This window comes from Bos mutus, chromosome 20 (genome assembly GCF_027580195.1).
Source record: "Bos mutus isolate GX-2022 chromosome 20, NWIPB_WYAK_1.1, whole genome shotgun sequence".
In the NCBI taxonomy this organism is placed as follows: Eukaryota; Metazoa; Chordata; class Mammalia; order Artiodactyla; family Bovidae; genus Bos; species Bos mutus.
The window spans coordinates 59,069,190-59,088,740 of NC_091636.1; the positions used below are offsets into that span (position 1 = coordinate 59,069,190).

The following is a 19,551-nucleotide window of genomic DNA, read 5'->3' on the forward strand; positions in this document are numbered from 1 at the left end:
CCAAACAGTATTTAGGTCTAAGTGCTGTCTCTCTGTTAACTCTCCGTATGGAATGAAATCAATGCTCAGTCATGTCAAACTCTTTGCAGCCCCATGGACTGTAGCCTGCCAGGCTCCTCTGTCCATAGAATTTTCCCAGCAAGAATACTGGAGTGGGTTGCCATGTCCTTCTCCAGGGGATTTTCCTGACGTAAGAATGGAACCCATGTCTTTTTCATCTCCTGCATTGCAGGCGGATTCTTTACCACTGTGCTATTTGGGAAGCTATGTATGGAGGCCCCTCCCTAATGTTGTCTATTGAAGTGAATCTCCCAAGTCAGGTACCAAATTGACATCCAAATTAGCAGTAGGTGTCAGTACCAAATTAGCATCCTGGCTTTCAAATGGGTCTCGTGTGAGATTAGTTAGCAGGATCTTGGTGGGATGGGTCCCCTGGTTCTCGATTTATCCTTGGATGACCTGATTGGATTTGAGTTCCTGAAACTTGAACTTCAAGGACTAAAACCTGGATTCAACATGTCCAACCTTAAATGTCCTGCCACTTATTCATCTTGATGAGAGAAATCCCACCTACTAGACTTCTCAGATCACGTTGGCTGTGATTCCCCATCATGTCTTTACAGCAAGGATGATCAAGATCTTTAGTCATAGAGAATAAATAAGCTTGGTTTATTTGTAAGTACAGCTCTGTGAGCGCAAGTAATTTATGGACATCATTTGCTATTTGCATATGAAGTAGGCTTGTTTTTTTATGGGGAGAAAATGGCTCCGTTGAGTTACAATTAGCCTACCTGACAGTCACAATTAGCCACAAGCCTGGTAGTTAATCGAGCACACAAAAGCTGTTTAGACAAAGATGGACTGAATGTCTTGTGCAACTGATGCATGGCTGTGGCTTCTCTGTTTTCTGTTTTGATACGGTTTAAAGTTACTCCCTGTTCAAAGAAATGATTCAAATATCTCTGTTGACTTCAAGCTTCCTGCTGGGCAGTGTCTAGAATTAAACGAACATCAGAGGTTGTGTTGCAACCCAGCTGTTCAAATGCGTTGATAGGTTGATAAGTAAGAATGAGAGACACGGTTCAACTGTATAGCGTGTAAACAGTATTGCCCTAACAACACAGGGCTTTGGAAGAGAGGAGAGGCCAAGGTGGAGAGCGAAAACTTGAATTCAAGTATAGATTTTAATTTTTATTCCATGTTTATGGTGCATAATACATGCAAATTGGACATGTAAACATGTTGAACTTCTGGTCCTCCAAAATACTTTTCATCTGAAAGCCTGTTGGATGATGAGTTGGTCTCCCAGGAGCTAGAAGATCATTCTGGAAGAGTCTATAAGCTGAACAGATTGCTGGGATGTTTAGGATCGGCAGGCGACAGCTCTGGAAGCAGAGTGTCACCCGAGTTTTAATGGTAAGGAGCTGCTGTCTGTGAGCTTGCACATGTCTTAGAACATCATCTCTTGCACCTGTGTGCAAAAATTCCTAAAAAAGTTCAAAATCGTATTCTGATGAATCTGTGAGAAACAAGTTTATCTACTAATTTTTGGATAGTTCATAAGGCTATATGTTACTTCAAATTTAAAATTGAAAAGGAGTTTCATCTTTAGGCTTTTCTGCACCTTGCCACCTAAACTGTGGCTTCTTGTAGAAATACAGTCTCCATCTTTTGGGATGATGCTTATTGTTGTTCTGTCGGTAAGTCGTGTCTGACTCTTTGCAACCCCATGGACTGCAGCACTTAAGCTGCAGCCTAGCATTCAAACCAGGCTCCTCTGTCCTTCACTCTCTCCTGGACTTTGCCCAAACTCATATCCGCTGAGTGGGTGATGCTATCCAACCATCTCATCCTCTGTTGCCCCTTTCTCCTCCTGCCCTCAGTCTTTCCCAGCAACAGGGTCTTTTCCATTGACTCACCTCTTTGCATCAGGTGGCCAAAGTATTGGAGCTTCAGCATCAGCATCAGTCCTTCCAATGAATATTCATGGTTAATTTCCTTTAGGATTGATTGGTTTGATCTCCTTGCTGTTGAAGGGACTCTCGAGCTGCTTGCCTGATGGAAAAAAATCTACTCAGGGTGCCTTGGTGACTGCATTCTCCTAGACCCATAAGCTTTTGTTGGTGATGAGAATTTATTAAGGCAGATTCTACAGGCTTCTTTAAAATGACACCCCACCACTTACCCTGTCCCCTATCGCCTTCTATGGGCCTGGAAATGTGCTCACAGTCCGTGAGCTACAAGGATGAAGAATGAGCTTCCCTTAGCCTAGGACTCAACTCAGCAGCTTTGGATTAGGCAGATGCATAAAGAGGTGTTTTGGAGCCTCTTCCACTGATGATTAACGTCAGAAGAAAATTGAGGTTTCTCCAGAACTCTGTTGTCGACATTGACCCATGCTTCCTCAGGGCTTGAATTGCTGTATCTTTTATGCACCCCTAGCATCCTGGATGATTCTGGCCAGCCTTGCAGTTCTGCTCTTCCACCGCAAAACACAGAACCGTTGTCTCTGTTTTTCCTAAACTCTCTGCCACCAGCCACCCTCCTTCCCCTAGCCCCACCGTTCTGTTGCATCTCTCCCAAGATCAACATCTTTCAGCCAAGCCCTTGAACTTGTTGGCCTGCAGACGCTTATTATTTAAGACCAAGTACAGGTGCCACCTTTTCTCTGAGAAGCCTCCCTGACACTTCAGGAGGAGGTGGGGGCTCCCTTCCTTGGGTCCTGTCTGCACTTTGATGCTCGAGCTCTCATCACATTGCTGTGGTGAGATGGCATTTGTCTACTGTGAGTTCCTGGATGACTAGACGGTGCTTCCTCCATCTCTGATAGCCTTCCCCTAACACAGAACCTGTACTTGTTGTTGTTCAGTTGCTGAGTCATGTCTGACTCTTTGTGATCCCCTGGACTGCAGCCTGCCAGGCTCAGAACCCGGTACTAATACATCTTAGTTTATGCTTTCTCAATAAATTGAATTAATTAAATGTTTCACATGTCTGAATATTTTCCCTATTCCTCACTTTTCCGTGCTTCATTACCAAATCACAAAAATTAAAATTGACGATAAAATCACGAATATAATGAATGAATTGGATTCTTTCTTGGCACTGGTTACCTTTTAGGAATATCTTAAGTTTTTTGGAAGTTTCTATACATTTGGGATGCTGGTTCTGTTTACCCCGATGTATGATATTAACAGAATTACCTTAATAATGTTGCAGTGTATTATGTAAGTAATTACACATTTTCTTTTTAGCGCACTGATTTGATGGTTTATTAAGTTATACCTTTGTCACCTAAAATAATTAATGACAAAGATTCCCAAACCACTTAAGATACAAAATTTAGCCCCTATATTTAAACTTAGTCTGCAGCTATTACTGTAGTGATGCTATATTTGTCATTAGGTTATTGTGATATAATAATTGACTCTGTTCAGAATACACCTGCAAATAGCCAAATAAACCATAAGCTTTCTGGGTTTAGAAAAGTCAAACCATATATCCTTTTTGTTGTATAATGAACACAAATGCTTTTCAATGAAAAAACTCGAAGTAATTCTCTATCTATTGACTCAGGCATCAGATATGATGCCTGCCCACCCCCACCCCCCCTTTTTGGGCTTTTCTCAAAGATGAAGAATGCTTAGTACCTACTTTCAAGCGTACCATGGACATGAATTCCAGACTCAACAGATTTTGTTTTTCTTTTTTTCCCTAAAATTAAACTGGGATTTGTCGACCTTTAGAAAAAAAACACTTGAAAGATTTATGAGAGTCCTCTTGGCCTAAATTCATCTAATTGGACACCTAGTTTTGAAATGGGGGCAAGTTTTCTCACTGCTGCTGAAATATGTATCATTCGTGTTTTCCACTTATGTCCTGATCCTGGGGATTACTGTTGCTCACTAACTTTCCTGGGATTGCTAGGTTTCTCTAAACAGTGATTCTCGAGGGGGTGGGAGGTAGAGACTGGCTGGGGAGAGAGGGCACCTCCTTCCCCTGCTGAGAACCTCCCCTGGAGGGGCCATTGTTCCTCAGGGAGTACACAGTAGAAGCCAAGCCAAGAAAGGAACCTTTGCTCTCAGATACCTTTTGAAAGCTGAAAAGATATCAGTGTTATTGTTTGGCAAAATAGCCTAGCTGGTTTCAGTGTTCTCTTAATCAGGCCCAGATGTGTTTGGTCCTGTGAGCACATTTCACACGCACAGATGAAAACAGTTTCCTTGGAACTTGGGGAGGTGAAAGGCTCTAGGTTATAGCGGTCCCCAGCCTTTTTAGCACCCGGGACAGATTTCCTGGAAGATGGTTTTTCCATGGCCTGGGGTAGGGGGAATGGTTTGGGGATGAGTCAAAACTCATTACATTTATTGTGCACCTCATTTCTATTTTTATTATATCAGCTCCACCTTAGATCATCAGACATTAGATCGTGGAGGTTGGGACCCTTGTTCTAGGATGCAGCTGTGGGGAGCTGGCAGGTGATGCTTGCTAATGCCTAGGTGGAGGCTCCCAAACCTGAAGGAGTCACAGCCCGATGTGGCCATGAAGTCACTACACCATCTCTAGACCCTGGGAGAATGTGACTCGAGGTGCAGAATCCACCCATTCCACTAGAATCGGTTGACCACCTATTTTGTGCCTGCCACACTTCTGGGCCTTGTGGAGTTGAGCTGAAACCTGTCCTTCCTATTGATTTTTGCACGACCCAAATACTGACAGAAAGGAAAGATCTAGAGTTACGGGGATCCCAGCTTTATGCATTTGGACTTTCCTAAGTTCCTAACTCAAGTGAAAACCTCATGGTGTTTGTAAATTATGATCAAGTCATCAAATGCTTTCCTTTGAGACAGTGTTCTCAGGCTGGGCCACCACTGTAATCATGAGGGGAGCTTTTGAGAAACACCACTCTGCACGAGAGCAGTCAGTTTCTGGGGAGACAAAGGAATCAGCATTTTAAAGCTTCCAGGTGATTCTGATGAGCATCAGCTCTGAGCATTCTGGTTCATTGTGATCAATAAGGGAGGTTTTGGGATTTCAGCCCTGTGCTATAGACAGTGGGGCTTCCCTGGTGGCTCAGTTGGTAAAGAATCTGCCTGCAATGCAAGAGACCCAGGTTCGATCCCTGGGTCCAGAAGATCCCCTAGAGAAGGAAATGGCAACCCACTCCAGTATTCTTGCCTGGGAAATCCCACAGCCATGGATAATGTGAATGATGACGTTATATATGTATTTTTTTTAGCAAGTGAGTGAAAACCATTTGAATTATATGGCCTCTGTTGCCCAAGGGGACTCGGAATTGTACAAGAGTGGTATTCCTGATTTTGAACTAAAACCTCTGTAGGATTGGAGGAAGAAAGAATATATGGGCATATTGAGGCTAAGCCTTATAAAAAATTTTTGAAAATGTTTTATTTTGTATTAAGGTATAGGGAACCAACAAACAATGTTGTGATAGTTTCAGGTGGACAGCAAAGGGACTCAGCTATACATATACATGTATCCATTCTCTCCCAAACTCCCCTCCCATCCAGGCTGCCGCATAACATTGAGCAGAGTTCCCTGTGCTATACAGTAGGTCCTTGTTGGTTACCCATTTTAAATGTGGGTGTGGGTACACGTCCATCCCATAAAGTCTCACTAAGTCTTGGTCAGGTGCAGACATCTGGGGTGTAGAAAATGGACTCCGTTCAGTTCAGCTGCTCAGTCATGTCTGACTCTTTGCGACCGCATGGACTGCAGCACGCCAGGCCTCCCTGTCCATCACCACCTCCCAGAGTTTACTCAAACTCATGTCCATTGAGTGGGTGTTAGAGTTTGGATTATGGAATGCTGGGGGGAGAGGAGGTAAGTTGGTGATGGGGACACACCTCTAAGCAGATTTTGGGTTGGCTTGGGTAAAAAATCCACACACAGTGACAGGTAAGGTGGGATCTTCTATATGCTTGGAAAGAATGACGGGTAAGGGAGTTGGTAAATGGGGAGATTTAGGGGCCCTGAAAACTTCAGCAACAATAGACAAGATTCCAGAACTTACTCTCAGGTGGAAAGAAAATTGATGGGACCTTCTCTGTTGAAGTGCGAGCTAGCTCTTTGTGATGGAGGGGGAGTGCAACTCTTGTTAAATAAAGGAGGGCTTCCCTGGAGCACCTGCTGGGAGTGGATTAGTCAGCGTGGAGTGTCTCTCCCTCCCAGGAACCACTCTGCTCAAGTGCTCTTAATGCGGGAAGGAGGTGTAGCACTTCCTCCTGCAGCTGTGGCCCTTCACCTGGAGAAGTGACATAAAAGGGGAGGAAGGGAAGTTAAGATGCCAGAAGCGCAGTGGGGAGTGGAGCCTTGCTCCCTTGCGGCTCTTCCAGCCAATTAATCTTCCAGCAGGTTCGGATGGTCCAGGAGGCATCGTCACAGAGCAGCCTCTCCCAGCGAGGAAACTGGGCCCTGAGGGTTATGGTGAAAATGCTGGAAGACAGAAAAGGGAGGCTTTTCTTTGTTGGAAGACATGGAAATTGGGTTAACTTGGAGAGGGCCCTTTCATTTGTAGAAATGAGAAGCAGAACTGCTTCCATCTCTTTCTGTAATTCAGCATGTTTGAATGGGATGTAGGCTAAGTGAGGTTAGTTATAGTGGCTGTGAATTGAGGGGGAGCCATTATCCGTACTAATGATGGAGTTCTGTGCAGTGGTTTCTGCTGAAGTCATAACAACATGCAAGACCCAGGAGCTTATTGACTGAATTCTGCACCTGCCATGGACTCACATGGAGCTAGAATAATTTTCACCAGCCCTTAATTACTTGAGAGTGACTTGTGAATGATAAACTTGGTTAATCATCCCCTGATTAGATAGCAATTGAGGCTCTGCTAAGTGCTAGGCGCTGTTCTGGGTACTGGAGATGCTGCGGAAATCAAAATAGAAAACGTCCCTCCCTGTGGAGCTGCTCCTCTTGTAGGAATGATGAGATTCAGGTGATGTTTATTTTATTTTACCCTTTAGGAGATAGGCAGGATCAGCTTAAATACATGGCACACCAATGAGGGAAACCAGCCTGGGCCATTTGGATCTCTCCCTTCAAAAAAGAAAAATAAATACTTATTTTTATCAGTAACCAGGCATTGTATTTCATTTTTTAAATTGGAGTATAATTGCTTTACAATGTTGTGCTATTTTCTACTGTACAACGAAGTGAATCAGCTATTGTTGTTCAATTGCTAAGTCATGTCCGACTCATTGTGACCCCTTGAACTGCAGCATGCCTGGCTTCCCTGTCCTTCACTATCTCCTGGAATTTGCTTGAATTTATGTCCGTTGAGTTGATGATGCTATCTAACCATCTCATCCTCTGCTGCCCCCTTCTCCTTTTGCCTTCAGTCTTCCCCAGCATCAGGGTCTTTTCCAATAAGTTGGCTCTTCACATCAGGTGGCCAAAGTATTGGAGCTTCAGCTTCAGCATCAGTCCTTCCAATGAATAGTCAGGGTTGATTTCCTTTAGGATTGACTAGTTTGATTTCCTTGCTGTCCAAAGGACTATCAAGGGAATCAGCTATCTGTATACATAAATCCCTTCCCTCTTGGGCCTCCCTCCCACCCCAGGCATTTTACTTAGACATACACTTTGAGTAATTTCCCCTTCTGCTCATGGATTTGCCCTGATTCATCTACAGTTGGCAAAAATGGAATAAAGTGAAGCTAACTGGCCTAAGACGATCAAACCCATGTCCTTGGCCTCTTCAGCACTGCTTCATCAGGTGATTAATTATCTCTGGGCTTGAGACTGATATTGAGAACCAAAGTGAAATGGGTCTCAGAGGTATTTACCCTGGTGATTTAAGATAAGGAGTTTCAGTTGTAATTCATAGACTCCTCGTTATTTACGATACTCTCCAGTGAGGATTTAAATCTATGTTGTACTCTCTCCTGCTATGTTTGTTACATTGCTATAAACATGGGCTTCCTTGGTGGCTAAACTGGTAAAGAATCTGCCTGCAGTGCAGGAGACTTGGGTTTGAGCCCTGGGTTGGGAAAATCTGCTGGAGAAGGGAAAGGCTACCCATTCCAGTATTCTGACCTGGAGAATTCCATGGTCTATATAGTCCTTGGGTTGCAAAGAGTTGGACATGACTGAGCGACTTTACATATGCATAAAAGAATAAAACACCCAACTACAAAATGGAAATATATTCATTAAAAAATATGCAACAGATTCTCAGTAAAACATCTCTTTCTCAGATTCAGATGGACAACAAGGCTAATTGTGTCTTCTAGAAAAGCATTTTTTTCAATATGACATATAGATATATATAAAGGCTATAGAAAGGATAGGTTATGGACCTGGTGTGAACAGTGTGACATGGATACAGGTGAAATTGTCCTTGAGTTTGGGGATGCATGGAGCCCAGCCTATCGGCTACCCAGGCAGGGAGCTTAAGTCCTGGCACTTCTGGATGTGAAGATCCAGTGGGGAATTAACCATTTGCTGAGACACAGGAACTGGACAATTTAATCTTTGCAAATACCTTTCAAGTTTGAACTTTTATCTCCATTTTATAAACAAGGGTAAGGCTTCTCATCTCATCCTCATCCTCTGCTGCACCCTTCTCCTTTGCCTTCAATCTTTCCTCACATCAAGGTCTATTCTGAGTTGGGTGAGATGGTTAGATAGCATCGCTGACTCAGTGGACATGAATTGGAGCAAACTTCAGTTTATAGTGGAGGACAGAGGAGCCTGGCGTGCTGCAGTCCCTGGGGTCACAAAGAATTGAACACGACTTAGCGACTGAACAAGAACGAAGTTTCTCATGGAGTTGGGGATTATAACCTGAAGCCAAAATGAAATGGGTGTAGTTCACGAACTGTTTATGTAGATGAACATGTAGACCTGGGCTTTGGTGCTTTAGAGGTAACGGCAAAGCTTAGTATATAAAAAAAAAAATTGGAAGGATGGGTTTGTCACGAGAAAAAGTCATGGAGCTTTATTATGAAGACACATGGCATTGGGTCTTTGTTGGGATTCATATTTTAAAATCTCAAGTCCTATTCCAGACCTCTCCTGATCTGATAAAAAGACCCCAAGAACCCAAACCAACCAACCAAACAAACAAAAACACAAAAAACCCACCCTTGAGTCTCTTGTCTGTGTTACTTTTTTTTTTAACAGCATACATTGTTGGTTTTTTTTTTTTTAATTTCTTTATTTAACTCTATCAGAATCTTCACTGTGTCATGCAGGATCTTTCATTACTGCATAGGGATTCTCTAATTGTGGCCTGAGGGCTCAGTAGTTGCCCTGAGGCATGTGGGATCTTAGTTCCTGGACCAGGGATTGAATCTGAGTCCCCTGCATTTCAAGGCAGATTCTTAACCACTGGACCCCCAGGGAAGTCCCTGTGTTAATTTTTGAATCAGTGAGAAGTAATGAAAATGTTAAGAGATGGAAAGGGACTTAGCTGTCACAGAGTCCTACACTTCGATTTTAGAGTTGCAGAACCTGAAGTCTGGAAGGCTTAAAAGACAGATGCAAGGTCTTACAATTAGGGGCCACCCTGGGGCTGGAGCCCAGTCTGGCACCAGTGCTCACTTGTGTACATGACATTGCTCTACCTTGAAATCAGCACTTGTTTCTTGGGAGGGAGTACATTACTCCCTCTTTCATTTCAAAATGGTAGTAACATTATTTGTCACAAGTTACAGAAATATTGCAGAAATATTTTATTTTTTATTCTGCAAACCTTAGCTTGCTTATCATTAAAAATTTTTTATTGGAGTGTAGTTGATTTACAATGTTGTGTTAGTTTTTTTTTCATACAGCAAAGTGAATCATTTATACACATATATATATCTATTCTTTTTAAAATTCTTTTCCCATATAGGTCATTACAGAGTATTGAGTAGAGTTCCCTATGCTGTACAGTAGGTCCTTCTTAGTTATCTGTTTTACATATAGTAATGTATATATGTCAACCCCAAATCTCCCAATTTATCCCCCTAGTGACAATAAGTTTGTTCTCTGTATCTGTGACTCCATTTCTGCTTTGCAAGTAAGTTGCTTTGCATCATCGTTTTAGATTCTACATGTAAGTGATACCATCATATTTGTCTTTCTCTGTCTGACCTATTGCCCTCACTGTGACAGTCTCTAGGGCTATCCATGCTGTTGCAAATGACGGTACTTCATTCTTTTTCATGGCTGAGTAATATTCCACTGTATATATGTACTACATCTTCTTTATCCATTCATCTGTTGATGAACATATAGCTTGCTTTCAGGTCTTGACCATGGCAAAACTGTGGTGCCATGAACAAACTGCTTGTATTGTTGTGAGTTAGAGCTTTTTCCAGATATATGCCCAGGAGTGGGACTGCTGGATCATACGGTAGCTCTGTTTTTAGCTTTTTGAGGGACCTCCGTACTATTCTCTATAGTGTTGTATCAGTTTACATTCCCACCAAAAGTACAGGAGAGTTCCCTTTTCTCTACATCCCCTCTAGCATTTACTGTTTATAGATTTTTTTGATGATGGCCATTCTAATTGGTGTGAGGTGATATTTCATTGTAGTTTTGCTTTTGCAGAAATATTTTAAATATTGCTCTAGATTTCCTTGAACATTGAATAGGTATCTGAACCTATTCCCCATCTCTATCAGTTGGAGCTTGCTCATGCAAAGAAAACAATTTTAATGTGATCCTTTAAAAAAAAAAATGCCATAGTTCACCTCTCGCCTTTGTCATCCTGTTTCCAAGATGTTCCAAAGGCCAACAGGACAAACCACCTCCAACTAATCATCTGATTGCTTGCTCCTGCAGTTCCTTGGCAGCCAGAAAGCTTCAGGTTCAAGTTTAGGGGCTGACAACATGCTGATCCAATCACCAAATATTTATTTGACACTGTTGACTTTCTGTGGTAGTAAAAAAAAAATCCCTCATTGTGCCAGGATACCTTAGTATAAGGCAATGAAAGTTGAGATTGATAAACACTGCTCTTTCATCTACATGGCACTAGGGTTAATTTCACATTACTTAGGAGATAGGCTAGTTATGTAAGAACATATTCAATGCTTAACATGCTTTTAAATATAATGCTGAAAACATTTACTTTAAAAACACATTTGGTTTTATATATAAAACTGCTTTAGAAGTTTTCCCCTGTGATATTTAAGTAAAAATAAAATAACTAGTGTTCTGCTTTAGAGGCTAATCTCTCCCTTCCTCCACTAGAATATGTTTTTTTTTTTTTTTCTGTTGGAATCTTGTAAAATCAAGTCATAGAATAATGCGTTGCCATGGCAGAATCCTATAGAAATTTCTATGTTCGTTGGAAGCCTTCAGTTGGTTTGCGTCCTGACTTTACTGGCTCTTTAGTTTTGAAATGTGTTTTTGGCTGCCCAGCATTTGCCATCTAGTTGATTTGTTGCTGGGTCCCTGGCTCCCCTGATTGCCGACTGTGCCTACACACTGCTGGAGACATTTAGTATAAACCCAGAAATATCGCTTTGAGAAAAGTCTTTTATTCCTCCCTGCCTTGAATGTGGAACACAGTCAGAGAACAGACATTTTCCTGGTTTTAGCCATGGTTGAAAAGAGATTTAAATTTACTTCTATATGATGTTTATGGAATGTGCATTTTGGGTTAAGACCAGTGTCAGTTCTTTTCTTTAGGGAAATGGCAAGAAGATAGGTAGATTGTTTTTTGGAACCTTAACCTTACCCTGCACCCTCATCCCCACCCCCAACCAATTTGTCTCTCAAGCAGTTCCTTCAGTTTCGGACAAATGAATATAAATTGCATATGTCTAGTGATAGTCTTTCAATAACCCTGAAATTCCCATTTTTTTCCTCTTAACTTTTTATTAATTCTATTGTCTCTAAAAAATTCTCCTTTGACTCTAAATTTTCCTTTTTCTACTAGTAACCACATCTCTTTCCTTTATAGTCAAGTTTCTGGAAAGGGTAGTATGTTTCTCTTTTCCCAATCATTCTTTTCTGTGGTTCTGCATCCATTGGTTTTCTGTCCAACTAATGAAATTATTCTAAAAGAATTACTCTGTTGCCTCATGCTGCATAACAAATCATACCAGAACTTAATGGCTTAACTATCTGATATCAATTATCTGTTATCTTTTAATAGCTCTGTTGTCTCTCTTGAGTCTGCGATATGCTGGGCTCAGCTGGATGGTTCTTCTGTATCACATGTCATTGTCTAGGTTGCAGTTATCTGTAGGCTTGACTAGGTTGGAATGTCCAAGATAGTTTGCAAATTGATGCTCGAGTGTCAGTTAGAACAGTGGTCCACAACTTTTTTGGCACCAGGGACCGATTTTGTGGAAGACAATTTTTCCACAGACTAAGGAGTGGGGGGATGGTTTCAGGATGAGTCAAGTGCATTATGTTTATTGTGCACTTTGAAAGTGAAAGTGTTAGTCACTCAGTTGTGTCCGACTCTTTGCAACCCTGTGGACTGTAGCCCTCCAGGCTCCTCTGTCCATGGGGCTTCCCAGGTAAGAATACTGGAGTGGGTTGCCATTTCATTCTCCAGGGTATCTTCCTGACCCAGGGATCAAACCCAGATCTCCTGCATTGCAGGCAGATTATTTACCACCTGAGCCAACCAGGGAAGCCCTATTATTTCTACTCTAATGCTGCTGCTGATCTGACAGCAGGTACTGGCCTGCAGCCCAGAGGTTGGGGACCCCTGAACTAGGAGATCTGTTGAGCTGTTGACTAGAGTGCCTTGGTTTTTCCCCGTTTGGTCTCCCCATGTGATTTGGACATTTTATAGCATGGTAACTGGGTTCTGAGGGAGTATTTGGAAATGCAAAGGCAGAAGCTGACGGTTTCTGCAGGACTGGCCTAGGAAGTTTTACATTCTCACTTCTTTCCATATTTTTTTGGGTGAAAACTGGTCACAGTTCCAGCCAGATTCAAGAGGAGGGGATAGAGAGACCACCTCTTGATCGGTTAGTGGCACAATCACATCGCAGAAGAGCTATGGGATGCTGAAGCTGTCTTGTAAATGCAATTGCAAGGAAGATCTGGCCCACAATGTCTGTTTTGCTATATTGAGAACCAGTGTCTGTCTCTGCAGTGCAAATTCCCCTTGGGCTCCAGATGCATGTTCCGAAGGAACTGTCTGTCCCAGGCTCTGCAAATGTGTTTGCAGGCTCTGCAAACAAATCCACCTGCCTGGCCTTCCTGTCTCCAGACTTGTATCACTTCAATCCACTTTTTACACTGCTGTCACAATGACTGATGTTTTGATGCAGCATGGACAGCTAAACATCTCTCCTGATTTGAAACTCATCAGTGATTCCCCATGGACTTAAGATAATGTTTATATTTTCTTCCATGGCTCATAAGATATTTTATGATTTGACTTCTCTCTCATTTCCTATTATGTTTTTCTAGTTCAAGTTCAGCCATCCTGGCTGCCTTGTGTTTTCCAGAGTTGCTATGGTTTCTTATGCCTTTTGGCCTTTGAATCTGCAGAAATGCCTCTGTCCCAGGTAGTGTGGTCAAATCTCCTTCAACTCCAGGCTTAAGTCAACTCTTCCTGAAACTTTTCCGGTACCTTCCACCCCTCCTCAGCACTGGGCTAGAGGGGGATTCTCCCTTTGGTTCCTTCTCTGAAGACCCATGAATGCCCTTGCATAAATCTTATGCTCCTGTATCAACCATAATGCCAGTCTGTCCTGTTTACATTTTCTGCTCATATTCTGCAAACCAGTCTGTTAGTTTTTTGAGGTCACTGGGTAGTGTTTGCCTCTGTAGTGCTCATACATATTTGGGGTTTAACAACTGTTAAAAACAAGAAGGATTCAGAGCTACTGGCTAGCATTAAAGATAATGCACATACTTAAGATTAATTGGAAGTTGAATATTGATTGATGGTGAAATGGTTGAATAATTATCCATATTGTTAAATATTTTGCAGCCATTAAGCAAGTTAGAATAGTCTGTATTAAACTAAAAAGAAGTCTATGATGTATTATTAAGGGAAAATGCATGAAAAACGTTTATAGTATAATATAAATAGAAATCTGTATATACATTTGTATATGTTTGTGTGAACAGAGCACACATGGAAAGATACGCTTCAAACTGCAACATTGGTGGCACTAAACTTGTTTATTATTGTAATTAACAGTCAACAGGTAAAAAAGTAAGCAATGCTATTCATAAATTAATTTCAAGACCAGATATGAACTTTTAGACAAGCAAGAAACATAGGGAATAGTGTAGAAGAATATGTATTACTTTAGTTGCATAGGGAATGTTTACAAAAATGAGATTTTTAAAAAATTTTGCCGTGTGTCTTATATATAAGGTCTTTTGAATGCTTATATATGTATGAAATTAAGTCTGTAAAGATTTAGAACAAAATGTTAACAGTAATATTATCTGGTTGGCAGGTGACTTTTGCTTCTTCTTTTGGCTTATCTGTGTTATATAATTTCAAAACAATGAGCACATCTCATTTCCATAGTAGAAATAACATTATTTCTAAATATAGAAGATAGTACATAAAAAGTGGTACCATTAAGCTGTGTGATAGCTGAATACCTAAGACTTGAAAAAGCAATGGTAGTATGAAATTACAAAATGAATTAGAGTGAATCCATTTGAGAACAGTGGTTGTCATATAACATTTTTCTTCCCTTTTTTTTAGCAAAGACTGAAGGAAGAAAAAGAAGCCAAGCGGGCTCGTCTGGATGGGAGACATGACTATTTATTTGGGATTGTAGCTTCCTGTGTGGACCTAAACAAAACTGAAGTGGAGGATGCCATTCTTGAGGGGAATCAGGTGCGATGCATTTGTGTTCCCACTGACTTGATTATGGAGGGCACAGTTCATGTTGTCCTACGGCAGGGTCTGTGCTGGGCCTTAGGGAAGGGTGTCTGTTTCAACATGGACAGGACCCCATTCTGACTCGATACAGGTGATGGTGATGGCAGAATGAGCTTGGGGCTCTCCAGCTCTCCATGTTAAAATCATCATTTGAGTTCCATGATCCTGACAGAGATGTCAGAGATATCTGACATCTCTGACAGTGAGAGATGTCAGTGAAGCTGGGCTTGGGTGCCATTTTGGAATCTGAGGTTAGAGAACAGAATCTCCTCTCAGCTGCTAATTTATCTTTTTTTTTTTTTTGACTTTATCCTGTTCTATCCTGGGAGATTGAGTTGTGCCATAGTTCCCTGGCTTTGACTCTGGTTTCTTTTGTTCCTGACCTTGACTTCCATATCCTGCCATGGAGCAGGCCAGTTGGCAGACCTTTAGATGTACACAGAACCTCATGGATGGGATGAAGTTGCGAGACGGTGGAGCATTCCGTAGTCATACATGTTCTCATCATGGTGGTTTTCCAAGGTTATTGGACTTTAATGATATTTTTCTATAGTGTGTTAGACTGCATTTTGAAAGGTGTGGTCTCTCTGATCTGTAACTGGGTGAAAAATTAAATATATTTATATCCGCCTGTAACAGCTCAGCACTTTAAGAAATTAGCCAATATTAAGGGACAATCTCTTTTCAGATGTGTGGATGTAGCAAATACTTTTACGATTCATCAGATCACTTCTTTGAATTTAGCCTTTACTGTGGTAAGATGTTTATTCTTGTGTGGTTTTTATGTTATAAGAAATGTGCTCTATATGGTTTGGGTAAACTGAAATCTTACCTGAATAAGAAAGATGATAATAAATGCTGATTTAAACCTGGTTTCTGGCTCAGAACAAAGCCATTACCTTGCCTTTCCTTTTTCCCAGATTGAAAGAATCGATCAGCTTTTTGCTGCTGGAGGCCTTCGTCACCTCATGTTTTACTATCAGGATGTGGAGGTAGTGGAAACAGGTATTTAAAGTTGATGTCGCATAACCCAGAAATGTGTTGTTAGATTTACCCAAGGATGGCATGAAGCAGAGGCCACTGCGAGGACTTTATCCTGGGGGATGGGACAGGTGGGGAATGGGGGGTGAGGCCCAGTGAAACAGGTCCTGTTTGTACCTCAAGCAAAGGACAGATAACGGTGGCTCTGCAGCCTGGTTCTAACTTCAGTTGTGATATTTTGTTTTCCTTTTCAGGCTGTGCTGGTAGCTAGAGAATGATAAAATAATTTACATTTTGAGATTTCCTTTCCTTACATGTTAGTTCATTCTGTGCCATTATGTTCTAGAACTTCCACTGGGCATCTGTTTCTTTATTTCTTTTAAACATAGGAATTATTGCCAAGATGTGTAACAGGAGTTTTTTTTTTTTTTTTAGTTAAATATCACATCATGTTTATTTTCTACTGACTGTGACTCAAATGAATAATATTGAATGACAAGTTTAGTCATTTTCACTTAAGATAAACTTGCAAATCTCTATGTGGATTCTGTTGATATATCCCCGTCTACTTTTATGTGAATTAATATAATTTTAAAGCCAAACTAAGGACATAAATATATTATGATTATATTAAAATATCATATGCAATCCCTTTGTGACCTTTTTGATGGAAGAGAAGATAGTTGTTGCTCTTGGCATAGAATATGACCACGATTTTTTATTTAAAAACTGAGGAAATTACGCATGCATAAGTGACTGGCATTTCCCCCAGATTATCTGCTTTATATTTTGTGGTCAGAAAGGGCATTGTATTTTGAGTAAAAAAATCAAAACAAGACAAATTTTGAGTCCTGTCCCAGATTGCAAAGCACAAGCTGAGTTAGGCTAACTGAGTGAATGTGAAGTTCGCCATGAACTCTGCATGGGGTGAGGCTGGCCTTTGTGTGTCACCTTACATGGCACACAGGGTGCAGGGGTGTGAACGTAAGTGCAAGCTTGTTTTTCTTCCCCACTCTCCCTTTAAACCTTTTCAGTAGGAGCAGCTTTTCTTCTGAACTTAAATTGCAATTCAGACAACCCCATGAACTTTGCTGGATACTTTTAGATAAAAATACAGAGTGAAGTAAGCCAGAAAGAGAAAGACAAATACACATTAACGCATATATGTGGAAACATGGTACCGATTAACCTATTTTCAGGGCAGGAATAGAGACTCAGGTGTAAGAATGGACCTATGGACATGGGGAAGGGAAGGATGAATTGGGAGATTGGGACGGACCTATAGGCACTGCCTTGTGTGAAATAGATAGCTAGCAGGAACCTGCCGTGTAGCACAGGGAGCTCAGCTAGGTGGTCTGTGATGACCTAGAGGGGTGGGATGGGGGATGGGTGGGTGACAGGGAGGCTCAAGAGGGAGGGGGCGTATATAACTGATTCACTTCAATGTACAACAAAAACCAACACATCATTGTAAAGCAACTATAATCCAGTTAAAAAAAAAAGAATAAAAGTTTCCATGGTTGCGTCCAATTACAAACACAGCCTCAATTCAGAAAGTAAAAATATCCAGTTGATCAAAACTAGTTGATCTAAAGTTAAATCTCTTCCACTCTTGGCCCTCCCCCTTTCCTTTCATCCCACCCACCTTTGCAGCAGAGGCCTCTGAGGGTCAGTATCTGCAGTGGGAGAGGAGCAGATGGTCTCCTTTTCTCCTTCAACTCACCCCTCCACCCCCTACCCACATCCTGTTAACCACAGTTTTTGAGTGTGTCAGGGCAGAGATAAGAGGGAAGAGGGAGCAGTGAAGTTTTTACTTGGCTGGCACCTGTTGTGAGCTAGCTGACCTGGAATTCTCGGGCCTTGCTCAGATGAGATGTCAGAGGAACAAAAGACGAAGTTAACTTGCTCCACGTAAATGGCTAGGACGTGCAGCCGGAGGTGGAAACCCTGGGAGACTGACTGTGGAGCCCACATCAGCCATCACTTTGCTGTCCTGCCTCCCCTGCGCCTTTCTGACTCCGGTGATCTGGAGGGCCAGCTGGATCAGAACAACAGGATGTAGAGGTTCTGCAGTCATAACTGGATTTGGATCTTGGCTCTCCTGGTGTGTGACTTGAGGTGGGTCACAGCTGTCCTCAGGGTTGCAAGCAGTTTCAAAAACGTAGACATGGTACGAGCCGGGGCTTCCCAGGTGATGCTAGTGGTGAAGAACCCGCCTGCCAGTGCAGGAGACATAAGAGCTGTGGGTTCGATCCCTGGCTCAGGAAGATCATGGCATGGCAACCCACTCCAGTATTCTTGCCTGGAAAATCCCAGAGGAGCCTGGAGGGCTACAGTTCAGAGGGTTGCAAAGAGTCGGACCTGACTGAAGACTTAGCACGCATGCATGGTACTGAGCAGAAGCCCTGATGCACAACATTTACCAGTAGATGCTGTCTCCTCCTTCACCCTTTCTCACTGGCCCCTTGATGGCCCCATCAAGGATGACTTGCAGCTCCAGCAAGAATTTGCTCTGGACTGAACTCTCTTATCGGAGAAGGCAATGGCACCCCACTCCAGTACTCTTGCCTGGAAAATCCCACGGATGGAGGAGCCTGATAGGCTGAAGTCCATGGGGTTGCACAGAGTTGGACACAACTGAAGTGACTTAGCAGCAGCAGCAGCAGAACTCTCATTCCTATTTCTTCCATTTCTGTTTTTCCCTGGAGCACCAATTTTGAAGTGAACTTGTGGTCTGGAATTAAGCAGATCCTTTCATTTACTTTTTATTCTTTATTTTTTATTGAAGTATAACTGACTTACAATATTAGATTCATTTCAGGTGTACAGCACAGGGATTCAGTATTTTTGTCTGTCGCAAAATGATCACTATATAAAACAGATCCTTTGAGATTCCTTTAGGGTTCAGGCTAGAGGTGGTCCAAGGGATGGAGCTTGTAGGGCACCAGGATGAGTCAACATGACAGTGTTTTAACAGGGAAGCCTCATTCTAAGAGATGACCATGTGGACGTAGTATAGCATTTGTGGGACTAAAATCCTTTTCATTTGTAGGGCAACTTGGCTCTCCAGGAGAAGTAAACTCTGTTTCTGGAAAGATGAAAAAACCCAAGGTGTTTGTGACCGAGGGAAAAGATGTTGCTCTTACTGGGGTGTGTGTGTTCTTCATCAGGACCAACCCTGCCAGAGCTATCACCCCTGAGAACATCCATCGGGTAAGAGGCAACAGCTCCTGAATTACCAAAAATCACAAAAATTCTACCCCCAAGATACCTTCCCATGGAGACTACCACTGTATTCATTAAATATTTAAAACTGCTTTCACAGCAATATTTTCAAATCACTTAAAGTAAGCAGTCAAGAGGATGGTTCCTTTAAATCTGTTGAATAAGAGGAATTAATAGTCAGTTTATTAATGAAAATTGATATAACATTATATGTATCTGTGTGAATGTAAAACAGTGAGATTTTTTTCTTTCAAAAAGAATTTCCTGGGACTTCCCTGATGGTCCAGTGGCTTAAACACCATACTCCCAGTGCAGGGAGCCCAGGTTCAATTCCTGGTTAGGGAACTAGATCCTGTTTGCCACAGCTAAGAATTTGCAAGCCACAACTGAAAATCCTAAGTGCCACAGCTAAGACCCAGTGTAGCCAAAAATAAATGAATATTAAAAAAGAATTTCCTTTCTGGCTTACTTCACTCTGCATAATAGGCTCCAGTTTCATCCACCTCATT

At 41.9% G+C, this 19,551-nt stretch overlaps 1 protein-coding gene across 1 annotated transcript in view; it reads left to right on the top strand.

The window, feature by feature from the left end:
* The first annotated feature begins 1,005 nt into the window (after positions 1 to 1,005).
* Positions 1,006 to 19,551, top strand: part of DNAH5 (dynein axonemal heavy chain 5) — a 276,738-nt gene continuing 258,192 nt past the window's right edge. The window contains 4 exon segments of the mRNA XM_070357713.1: positions 1,006 to 1,416; positions 14,657 to 14,791; positions 15,757 to 15,841; positions 18,870 to 19,030. Coding sequence (XP_070213814.1) covers positions 1,360 to 1,416; positions 14,657 to 14,791; positions 15,757 to 15,841; positions 18,870 to 19,030 — 438 coding nt within the window. The 5' untranslated portion in view covers positions 1,006 to 1,359.